Source organism: Arachis ipaensis, chromosome B06 (genome assembly GCF_000816755.2).
Source record: "Arachis ipaensis cultivar K30076 chromosome B06, Araip1.1, whole genome shotgun sequence".
NCBI classification, from domain to species: Eukaryota; Viridiplantae; Streptophyta; class Magnoliopsida; order Fabales; family Fabaceae; genus Arachis; species Arachis ipaensis.
The window spans coordinates 11,543,911-11,556,928 of NC_029790.2; the positions used below are offsets into that span (position 1 = coordinate 11,543,911).

The 13,018-nt window shown below is 37.4% G+C and overlaps 1 protein-coding gene across 1 annotated transcript in view; it reads left to right on the plus strand.

The window, feature by feature from the left end:
- LOC107646532 overlaps positions 1-403 on the plus strand; it is a 1,243-nt gene extending 840 nt beyond the window's left edge. Inside the window, exon 2 of the mRNA XM_016350715.2 lies at positions 9-403. Within this exon, the coding sequence (XP_016206201.1) occupies positions 9-176 (168 nt within the window). The 3' untranslated portion in view covers positions 177-403. The remainder of the gene's footprint in view (positions 1-8) is intronic.

Below are 13,018 nucleotides of genomic sequence, written 5' to 3' on the forward strand. Positions count from 1 at the left end.
CAAATCCGCATGCATCAGGTGCAGGTCCTTCGGAGAAAGAGAAGGAGGAGGTGGTGGTGATGGAGAAACAACATTTGCAAGAAGCGGCGGCGGCGACGCTGGAGGCACCTATTCCAGAAATAAATGAACAGAAGGAAAAAACAAGTGATCTTCTAGACTTAAATCTTTCTTTGTGATAAATGCCATATATGTATGTGAATGTATGTATGTGATTTGCTGACCTAATTGTATCTTTATTGTGTTATTAATTATATTATTGATCAATTAGTGTTCATTGTTACTTCATGATTAACCATGGAATTGTTTATACAACGGAAGAGAGTCATCATGTTTAGACAGTTTAGTATACTGTGGTGATTTTTCGTGCTCAATTCTTAATAATAATCTGCCTTCTGGCTTTGTATGTGTTTTGTCGATTTTTAGCAAATCGATGGTGGTTCGATATCTAGTGGTCTGGGAGTGAAACCTACTCCTCTGTGCGAGTACTAGTTTTCTAAAAGTGCATCAAAGCGTCTTCGATTAGACAAGTTTTGACAATAAAAATAAAATAAATTTGTAAAATGTTAAATGAAATTTAGAAATCAAAGTTTTCAATAAGTAAATGCATGGTAAATGAAAAGACTTGAACCAAAATCAAAAGGAAACAGTAAAAGCGCCTTCAATTAAATCAAAGAACTTTAAAGTAAGTCATAAAATGCTGAAAGATAAATTAAACAGCGAAAATAAGGAACGTAAATAACACTTAGTGAATATGATTAAATGAAATATGAAGTTTACAAGCAGAATCAAAATTAAAAGAAAGAGGAAGGTGGAAGGAACCTTACAGAAAAAGGAAACTCGATCGCAAACTCAGGGATTAACTGGGATGTGAGAGTGCAATAGTGTTTTTTTTAGTAAAAGTTTCAACCCCTCTTCACTAAGAACTCCTAGTATTTATAGGCTAATCTTACATAACTATCCATTAATTTATAATTTAATTATAATTAAATATGGCATTTCAAATTCTGAAGCGAAGTCTCTCTTAGTAACCGTTTCCACCGCATGATTATAGCTATTCTTCATGAACTCCTCGTGCAATTAAAGTCATTAACTTCCCACTTTTACTATTGATTGATCAGTTCTTTCGAAGGCCTTATTCATCCCTTCGAATCAAATCTTCTCTTCGATTTAGCTTATTCGATTGACAACACAATCGAAATCCACACCAACACCGATTACCTCCAACTTCAAGCTCGCGCGCACGCGTCTTCCTGAAACACCATACTTAGCTTACCTCGATTTGACCTACTCTTATCGAAAATACTTTTTCGATCAACAAATTGCCCCCTTGGATTAATGTGGTTGGCTTCGATACTATTATCGAATCAATAAAACACTTAATCCAAAAGACGTCAGTTTTCAAACCAATAATAATTATCATTTAAACTTTCCATTATTATTGATCCACTCGACACGTCTTCCAAGACTGACGCTTTCTCTTTCTACCACTTCACCTTCTACACGAAGTTACCTCTATCTGTGTCTCTTCCACAGTAACGGCTACAGTGATACTTTTAAATTTCATTCTTCTTTCTTTATTTGAATCTCTTGAATTCATTATTCTCTGAACTTTCTTCGCATCCAAACTTTCTCATAAAATCTCCAACCTTCAATTCTCTTTAACAATGGCTGGTTCTTCCTCACGTGTTGCCACTCAAGATAAAGGCAAAGGCCATGCAACAGCACCGCCATCTCCGCCAGCCCTTCGCATCCTTAATCAAATCAATGATGAAATCATTGATGACCTCCATTTGCAAGTCAATGATACCAGAATTCTAATTCCTTTCACAATCGGTTCAGATACATACTGCTTCCTTGGACCGATTGAAACTCTTGAAAGGGCAAAGAAAAAGCTTTCGTTTTTCTCTAATGTTGAAGGAGAAGATTTACTGATAAACCAGGCTTTTAACATTTCTCACTTCATCAACCAGAAACCTTTTCGAAACAACCTGAAAATTAAACCTCGAGGGTCTGATTTTACCACTTGGTATCAACGCCTCGAACCCACAAAGGGTGCTACCTGGGGAGCCCTAGGAATACAAGAACTATTAAGACTCTCTCACTTTTCACTCACTACAATCTTCGGATGATTGGAGCAGTGACCTGTTTCTGGAACAGAACTACCAATAATTTTCGCCTTCCTTGTGGAATGATCGAAATGTCTCTCCTTGATGTAGCCGCTATTACAGGACTCCCGATAAATTCTCCAGACTGCACTTCTGACATGCAACCTCAGCATCAATACAACATCACCTTCAATACCCCTATAGTGACTTCATTGCTCATAATATGGGTAAGGATGGTACAGAAATCACTAATGATGAACATGTAGCCTTTTTATTCTACTGGCTAAATGCAATTTTGTTCTGCTCTCGAAGTGTTCAAATGTCAAAACTTTTCCTTCCTCTAGCGGCTCTCTTGCATGAAGGAAAAGCTCTCAATCTAGCCAAGCTTCTTCTCGGACACATCTGTGAAGAACTTAGCCTACTTGTCTGTGACCTCCGAGACAACAAAATAATCAACACAGGAGGTCCACTTTGGCTTCTTCAATTATGGCTAAATGCCATTTTTGAAAACTACATGATAAAACCTATAGGAGGCAACACCAACAAACAACACATCGAGGGTTTTCGTTTGTTTGATTACAAACCCAATTTCCCAAATACCCAATCAGATGAAGATAAATTTTGGGCTGTTTTCTCTCTTTTCCATTCTTGCAGAAATTTTGATAATGATCAACTCAATTTTACCCCCTTTTTGCGTCGCAACTGCGGCCTTGCCTGGCTCGATCGTTTTCTCTTTCCAAACACTAATGAGGAAAGCAAACTTGCAAATCGAACCTAGGCACACCTACTGGCTGTTCAAGTGATACCAATAGGATTGCCACAATATAAGAAGGAAAGGTTTAAAATAACCTTGTACGCTCCTCATTTAATTGCAAGACAATTGGAATTCTCTCAGGCTATCCCAACTCCTCAACCTCGACACAGTGAACCATTATGTCAAATCACTCTGACCTCACAGGAAGATTTCAATACTTGTCTCTCGAAAAATCAGAAACAAAGAGACCACTTCAACTTCTTGATTTATGAACGCAGTTCATTTATCACCAAGTCCTGTCTCGAATGGTGGACTGCTTATTATTCAAGGTACACCCGTACCTTAGAAGATATTCAGCAGACTGCTATTCGAGTAGCTGTTACTGAAAATTCTCCAAAAAGATCACACAAAAGGAAAGTTGAAGCTGCTCGGCCACCACCGCATAAGATCAAAAGAACTCCTACTAGGACTTCTCACAGAGTAATCCTTCTATTCATGACTTTACTTTCAAATTCGAAAACATCCTTCGAATATTACTCTTATGTATATTTTAATACATAATTGATCTTGGACTTTTAACAGCTAATTTTGCAATCATCAAGCGAAAGCGCGGATGAGAGTGAACCAACCAACAAAGATTCTCTTGCTGCTTCCTCTCAATCGGAAGATGCAGCCGATTCTGATCCTGGCACTCAGCTAATTCTAAGATCCAGAATTCCTCAGGTAACACATCCATCACTATACACTTCTTAGTTTAAAATAAATCTTAAACTCATAATTGTGTACTTTTTATATTAGCCCATTAATGTTGCTCAGGCTGCTTCTTTCACCGGAGCCCTCGATCAACTAATACCTCAACAACAAAATGACCCAGAGCACTCCATATCACATGATTCCATTCAATTCACAGGATCCCTGCAATCAATTCCTGCTACTCGTCCACCTCTTCTTTACACAACACATGTGATCGATCTGACAGAAAATCCTCTGCATCATTCTCCAGAAGAGACACATAGACTTGAATCAACTTCACCAAACAATCAAGCTGCACTAATTGAAGAGAACCAAACGGTTCCAAACTCCGATTCTACTTCTAAAGCTGCTGACACCACCAATTCAGATTCCTCTCGATCCAAGATTTTTGAGACCCCTCCAGAGTTACAACCTAATCCTTCACTCCAAACCCCTCCAGGACCAAGACCAGGGTCATCGAATATTCCTACCACTCCATGTAGTGCTACCTTGGATGATCTGATTTCTGTTTTGAATAAAATTATCCAAGAAAAGAAAGTACCAGTCCTTATTCCAGAAATCTCAAGGTCAGCCACACCAAGACCTCCAATCGAATTAGAGCCTGACACTCGGGAACAACTTCGATTACTCATCAAACTTTTGGATCATCCACCTACTTCATGGGTCAATGATCCAATCCTGAATAAACTCCTGGAGGACTGTTTGAATTCTTCTTTTGAATTTCCAAACAACACACCATATTTTGCTTCAATCCAAGAATTCAAACAACTTCTTAACGATAGTGTTGCATCTCAGTTTCAACTTCAGAAAACTGAAAATGAAGAAGCTACAACCAAATCTAAAATAGAAAAGTGTCTTACAACTGCTCAACCAATCCAATCTTCTCGTGAGGAATTTGATAGGAGAATTTCTCATGCTATTTCCGTCCAGGTGTTTCATGATCAAGAAGAAGAAGCAAGAATCGAAGCAGAATTGGCTCAACTTCAAAAACAGCTTGCCACTATACGCCAAGACAGAGCCACCTTAGCTAAACCTCTGGTTGCAGCCCAACAAGAGCAACACCTCCTTATCCAGAAACTTGTCTCAATCGACACCGAGTGGGGAGAGTATGAAAAACAACTCGAGAAGATCCAAACTGGCAAGTTCAAGCAAATTGAAATGCTTATGATTCTGGAAAACAAAAGGACAAAACTGCGCTCTGATTTGGCGAAGCTATTGGCATCTTGAACTTTTTTTTTTACTTTTGTAATGATTATTTTCCTTTCCGAACTTATGCTTGTTGAATTTCTATATTTGCCAGCAATAGAAATATTTCAGATATTTTCCATTAATTGAATTAACCACTTTCCCTGACTCAATGTCTTTAATCTGATAGGCGTTTTCTGAAAATACCCCTATCACTTGAAAGGGACCTTCCCAGTTATGGGACCATTTACCAAGAAATTTTAATTTCTTTTTCATTGGTAAAATAACTTTCAAAACTAACTCACCTATTTTGAAAGATTTCTCCTTAATTCGGTGATTATAACTTTGAGCAATACTTTCTTTTTGTCAAATTACATTATCAAGTGCTAGAAATCGCTCTGAATCTAACTCATTTAACTCATCAAACATGGCATTCCAATAGTCATCGACTGGCAACTCACTCTGTTTCGATACTCTTAGAGTATTCAAATTAATTTCCAATGGCAATACTGCATCATGGCCATATACTAATTTATAAGGAGAAGTTCCTGTCGAACTTCTTGGTGAGTTTCGATAATTCTATAACACTTGACTTAAAGTCTCATGCCATGTTTGAGGCTTATTCCTGATATGCTTTTTAATCAAACCAATTAATATCTTATTTGCTGCCTCCACTTGTCCATTAGCTTGTGCATAATAAGGAGTTGAAGTAACCATACTAATGTTTCTCGAAGCCGCAAAATTTTTAATTCGCTGGCCAGTGAAAATAGTTCCTTGGTCAGTACTTAACGTCTGAGGAATTCCAAATCGATGAATAATATTTTCCTCGACAAAATCCATTATCTCTGTCTGACCAACCTCTACCAAAGGGACGGCTTCCACCCGTTTCGTGAAATAATCAATAGCCACTAAAATAAATTTGTGCTGCTTCGATGAAGGGGGATGAATTAAACCAATTAAATCTAAATCCCAACCTCTAAATGGCCATGGCTTTATTATCGAATGCAGTTCAGCCGCATGAATCTGTTGTATCGAACCATGTTTCTGACATTCTCGACATGCCTTTGCATAATCAATACAATCTTTTATCATAGATGGCCAAAATACATGATTGCGATATAACACCCATCTCATTTTATTTCCTGCCTGATGAGCACCACATATTCCATTATGAACTTCACCCAAAGCAATGTTTTGATCTTCTCGACTTAAACATCTCAACAAACTTCCATCGATTCCTTTTTTATATAACTCATTAACCAATAAAACAAAGTTCATTGCTTGCAGCTTTAGTTTTCTATCAAGTGCAATATTGGGATCTTTCAAATACCGAGCAATAGGTTTTCTCTAATCAGAATCCTCCCATTCATCCATGCATAACACCTCTCTCTCATTTGCTGGTATTAAAATTTGATAGATACTAGATAATTTCTTAATAGTTTTCGGACCAATCCGATATTTCGAAGCAATTTGGGCTAACTCATTAGCAATCTCATTATGAATTTGAGGGATATGAACCAAAGAAACTTTTCAAAAAGACGTCAATAACTCCCAAGCAGTTGCTAAATATTTTTGTAACGTCTTATTATTACACTTAAACTCATTCGACAACTGCTTTAAAACTAACTGTGAATCTCCTAGAATTTAAACTTCTAAAGCTCCTTTGTCGATTAAAATCTCTAGACCCAAAATCAAAGCCCCATATTCGGCTACATTATTGGAACAAGGATACTTTAATTCAAACAAGAATTCTGATGGAATACCTTCTGGTGAGATAATGAGGATTCCAACCCCTGCACCATCTTTGTGCTTAGATCCATCGAAATACAATTTTCAATAGTTGACTTCTACATCGACTATATTTGCCCCCTGGTCATTCAGATCTTTCAAATTGTCTACAAGAAAATCTGCAATGACCTGTCCTTTAACAGCCTTTGCTGGGACATACTGTAAATTGAATTTCGTTAATGCTAACATCCATTTCCCCAAACGTCCCCTTAACATAGGGAAACTTAGCATGTACTTAACAAGATCGGTCTGTGCTATAAATTTCACTGATTAAGCCACCATATAACACTTTAACTTCATACAAGCATGATATAATGACAAACATAATTTTTCAATCGGGGAATACCTTGTCTCGATATCAGTAAGAACTCGACTAAGGTAATAAACCACCCGTTCATTCCCTTTTTCATCATCTTGGCCTAACATACACCCTATAGTGTTTTCAGATGCTGCAATATATAATTTTAAAGGTTCAGATAGACACACATTCGCCATAATTGGAGCTTTTGATAAATATGACTTAATCGAGTCAAACGCCAATTGATGTTCTGTGGTCCATTCGAATTTCAAAGCATTCTTTAATTTCACTAAAGGTGCAAACACGCTAGTTTGATCTGACAGATTCGAAATGAATCTTCGAAGATAATTTATTTTTCCCAAAAATGATTGCACTTCTTTCTTCGATTTGGGAGCAGACAAAGCTAATATTGCATTTGCTTTATTTTTATCAATGGCTATCCCCTTTTTATGAACAACAAAGCCTAAGAAGTTTCCAGCCGATACTCCAAAAGCGCATTTCAAAGGATTCATTTTTAATCCTTTCTTTCTCATAGTCAGAAATGCCTTTCTTAAATGGTCTATATGTTGTTCTACATAAATCGATTTTACCATTACATCATCAATATATACCTCCATAAATTTTCCAATAAACTCATGAAAAATAGCATTCATTGCTCGTTGATACATTGCTCCAGCATTCTTCAAACCAAAAGGCATAACCACCCACTCATACGTACCTAACGCTCCAGGACAACGAAAGGCAGTTTTAGCCACATCATCTTCTGCAATAAAGATTTGGTTATATCCAGAATAATCGTCCATGAAACTAAGAACTTCATTTCCCATCGCAGAATCGATTAACATGTCTGCAATCGGCATAAAGTATTCATCATTTGGAGTGGCATTATTTAGATCTCGAAAATCGATACATACCCTCAATTTTTCATTTTTCTTCATGACTGGAACAATATTCGACACCCACTCCACATAACGAGCAGTTCGAATAAATTTTGCTTTGATCAAGCGTTCTATTTCTTCTTTAATCTTCACATTGATTTCAGGAGCAAAACGTCTTAGGGTTTGTTTCACAGGTCGAGCATTGGGTTTCAATGCTAATTGATGTTCTACTAATGAACGATCGAGACCAGAAATTTCATGATAGTCCCATGCGAAACAATCCTTAAACTCATGTAACAAATCGAAAAGCTTAGTTCGAAAAGGATCAACAAGATCTTTATAAATATATGTAATTCGAACATCATCATGAGTCCCCAAATTAATTTCTTCTAAAGGATCCTGAGATTCGAACCCCTTATAATGATCATCTTCGATTGAATATTTTTCAAACCCCAAAGGCTCTAGATCATAAATACAGTCGAAAGTAAAATCAATGGATTTATTAGGGATTGAAAAAACTTGATCTTTGATTAATTCATCACTACATTTATTTTTCACACAATGAGCCTCTGCTATTAAATTGGCAGTCCGACTCACATTATTAATTTCATTACAAGTAATAGAAAAACCATAACTACATTCGACTGGAGATGTCGAATCAAACATACTATAACTAGTAGACTTACTAATCCTATCTGATTTAACTTTATCAGAAGAATCATCTTTATTTTCTAAAACTTGTAAATTATTTAAATAATTATGCAAAGTTACCAGGTAGTTGGAAACTTCCTCAACCTGGTCCATAGTTCAGCCTTTGAGATCGTTAAGAAAGACAATCCCAACCCGTTGGCTCGAAGCCCAGATCTGGACAGCACAACTTCACCGAAAGTCCTTCCGAAGTCAAATAACACCCTTCACAATTGTAAGGATTCAGAGATCGATCAACATTAAAAGGCTTCAATTTACGATTATATATCCTAAAATCAACGTGCATTTGTTCGACGTATAGACTCGAATCTGCTTTGAAAATTTCAGGTTTGCCTTCTTTAGTCCACAGAAGCACGCTCTGATGCACTGTAGATGGTACAACACCTACTCCATGAATCCAATCTCTCCTAAGTAAGGCGTTATAACTAGCCTTCGATGGCACTACCACAAATACAGAGTGTCTCTCCGAAGATCCCACCTTTACAGTCAAGGTAACCAGCCCTTTCGCTGGCATAGAATTCCCACTAAAATCAGTCACAGCAATGTTTGTAGGGACCAACTCGTCAACATGTTTCTCTACTTTTCCCAACATCCTTTCAGGTAGGAGGCTAATCGCTGCCCCACCATCAATCAACACCTTGTTTATTTTGAACCCGTTCACAACAGCAACAATATGAAGAGGACGCAGATGAGACATTTATCTTTCAGTAGGTCAAAGAAAGAAACCCGGCTCATCTTCTATGCGAATGAAAGAGAAAGCCTCTTCATCTTCTTGATCATAATCCTCATCCGGATTACTTTCGCATTCTCCAAGGTACTCAGTAGGAATTATCAAAGTCGTCCCTACCATGTCATCATCTCCTTCATCAAAGTATTCCTCATTGACATCGACATCTTTATGTTTATCAATCCCAGAGGACTGAGCAACTGCCTTCCCTTTTTTCATCTTTGCTGGTGATGGAATTTCCTTGGGATAAGTTTCTCCATCAGAAGGAAAGACAATTCGAGAATGTACAGAGGGAGTTGCCCCCTTGCTTGCTTCCTTACTTGTCTCGATTTGAAGTTTCTTACCTTGATTGAAACTCCTTCTTCCTCCTCTTCCTCTTGGGTATCCCCTGGCTCACCCTCGATAGGAAGCATATTGATTTCGAGATGGTGCTCGATGCCCCTATTGAGGATTGCATCGATACAGGTGATCACGCCTTTGGAATTCTTGACAGTTTCGAACCCACTGAACACTTATAGCCTGAGATTGACTTAAAGGTGCAGTCACATCATGTTGAGGAATTTTTGAACCAGAACCCTCCATACATCGAATTGGTTGTCTCTGACGTGCTTACTCTTCTCTATGAGCCAATTCTTTCTTCATCCTCTCCTTTTCGAAGATTGCTGCTGCCTCAGCATCGAAGACAGCATTGCACTGTGGACATAGAGATACGTCCCGGTCTTTAATCTTTTGCTGAACCAAGAAATCCATCAAGCCATCCCCTGTTCTGGGGTATACAGACCTTAGCTGTGACTCAAAATCATCAAGAGCCACATAGAAATCATAAGCCATGCCAACCATATTCACCCCCAAGTAGGGCTCGACACAACTGGCGTCAACCTTGAAGGGATCTACATCAACCTTCATCTCCTTCTTGCCATCGTCAAATTTCAATCGCCCCTCCATTATCGCCTCTTGAATCAAGTCCCTGAAACGGACACAACTATTAGTCGAATGACTTGTTGCTTGATGAAATTTACAGTAAGGCTTTCCTTTCAAATCTTTTATGGAAAGTAAAGTTCTACACTCAGGCAAAACTAATTGTTTATCTTTAAGCAACACATCAAAAATCTGATCAGATTTCGAGATATCAAAACTATACTTCTTTCCACTTTTAAGTTTTGAATCATTCGACTTTTCATTACTAGGGAGTTTTTTCAGTAAAGAGCAAACATATGGAGGACCTTTTTTAAGTTCAGCCAAATCGACTTCTGTCTCGAAATCGAATTCCTCTTCTGAGGATTCCATATTCACATAAGCAACCTTTTCTTTTCGAGTAAAAGGTTTACTCTTCGATCTCTGGTCACTCCTGTATTTCTCTTTTTCTCTTTTCATAAGTTCGGTCTGTCGAACCTTTTCAGCCAGATGGGCCAAATCGGGAATATGCACGTTAAGCAATTTTCTACGCATATAAAATCCCAAGCCCATAATTGCTATTTTCACTATCTCATTCTCAGGTAATGACACATAACATCTACTTCTAGCATTTTTGAAACGTATTAAATAATCATCAATGGTCTCACCATCTTCACGTTTCAAAGCCACTAAATTAGTAACTGCTACATTCATCTCACCTCGATAGAACTGAGCGTGAAAGGCAGTTTCTAACTGATTCCATGTTGTAATCGAATTTGGTCTAAGATTCGAAAACCAAGTAAATGCATTCTTTGTCAATGATGAAGGAAAAAATTTCATTTTTAAATTTTCATCATTAGCGAGATTCCCGATTTCGACCAAATATCGAGCAACATGTTCAGTAGTTGATTCTCTAACTTCACCAGCAAATTTTGTGGTTATTTTTGGGATTTTCACCCCTCTTGTCACTTCAGCCATTTGAACCACTTGGAAAAAATGGATACAAAATGTGGTTGATTCATAAAACCAACATTTAGACCAACCCGATTTAACACTTCTTCAATAATTCTAGTGACTTGATAGCGATTACCACACAATCCGGCTAAATAATCATCAGCATTTTGACCTCGAAGAACCACGTGAGGATTTTCTCGATTCGGAATCTGGTTTTCATTTTGAAAAATATTTTCCATTCCTTCATTATTTCCCCTGAAATTATGCCTCTCACCTTCAACATAATCAACGATTCGAGCAATTCTCTTGACTTGTCTAGCAAGACGGTCGAATCTTGATTCATGATCAGCCATCATGGGATTCAGAATTGTAGTCATTTGCTGAGAATAAATTGACCAAGTCATGATGAGTCTCCTCTACTTGTTGCCAATATACTGCCATCAAATTCGCATCATTCAAAGTAAAGCCCACATGATAATCACGAGAATACTCGGAATGTTGTGGGTTTTGAACATTGTTTGCTCCATTTACATTTCCAAAACGGACAGGCGGCATAAAACCACCCACTGGTGGGGTATAACCAGGAGGAAGACCATAAAGAGGCCAACCAGTGGTTAATGGAGGTTGATATAGTGGTATAGGACCACGTGGACGAGTATTACATCCAACAACTCCAGTTGGGATAGTCATAACGACTATGCTTTCAGTCCCAATTGCACCCTCCGAACGTGAAGACACGTCGGCTTGTTGCATGGAAATCGGTATGCTATCATTGGTGGATGAACCACCATTCACATTTGATAACTCATCAGCCATGTGAATGATCTTCCCACTTCGTAATCGCATACACTAACAATTACTGGAAAAGGACTTATTTGACACACTTTGATTTAAAACTGTCCCACCGGGTGTGCCAATTTGTTTTGTCGATTTTTAGCAAATCGATGGTGGTTCGATATCTAGTGGTCTGGGAGTGAAACCTACTCCTCTGTGCAAGTACCAGTTTTTTAAAAGTGCATCAAAGCGTCTTTGATTAGACAAGTTTTGACAATAAAAATAAAATAAATTTGTAAAATGTTAAATGAAATTTAGAAATCAAAGTTTTCAATAAGTATATGCATGGTAAATGAAAAGACTTGAACCAAAATCAAAAGGAAACAATAAAAGCGCCTTCAATTAAATCAAAGAACTTTAAAATAAGTCATAAAATGCTGAAAGATAAATTAAACAGCGAAAATAAGGAACATAAATAACACTTAGTGAATATGATTAAGTGAAATATGAAGTTTACAAGCAGAGTCAAAATTAAAAGAAAGAGGAAGGTGGAAGGAACCCTACAGAAAAAGAAAACTCGATCGCAAACTCAGGGATTCGCTGGGATGTGAGAGTGTTAGAGTGTTTTTCTAAGTAAAAGTTCCAACCCCTCTTCACTAAGAACTCCTAGTATTTATAGGCTAATCTTACATAACTGTCCATTAATTTATAATTTAATTATAATTAAATATGGCATTTCAAATTCTGAAACGCAGTCTCTCTTGGTAACCGTTCTCGTCGCATGATTAACTTCCCACTTTCACTAACGATCGATCAGTTCTTTCGAAGGCCTTATTCATCCCTTCAAATTAAATCTTCTCTTCGATTTAGCTTATTCGATTGACAACACAATCAAAATCCACACCAGCACCGATTACCTCCAACTTCAAATTCGTGCGCACGCGTCTTCCTGAAACACCATACTTAGCTTACCTCGATTTGACCCACTCTTATTGAAAATACTTTTTCGATCAATAGTATGTTAAAGTTTTACAAGCAGCATGTTGGCAATTGAGGAGATTTCTATACTTTTACTCTCTTAGTTGATTAATAACAGTTTAATTGTTCAATTTATATAGAACATTTTTTTTTCTTTTGTTTAAATAGTTTATTAGGTTATGGCTGTTTTGGAAAGTTTCTATAAAAATATTTTTTAAAACT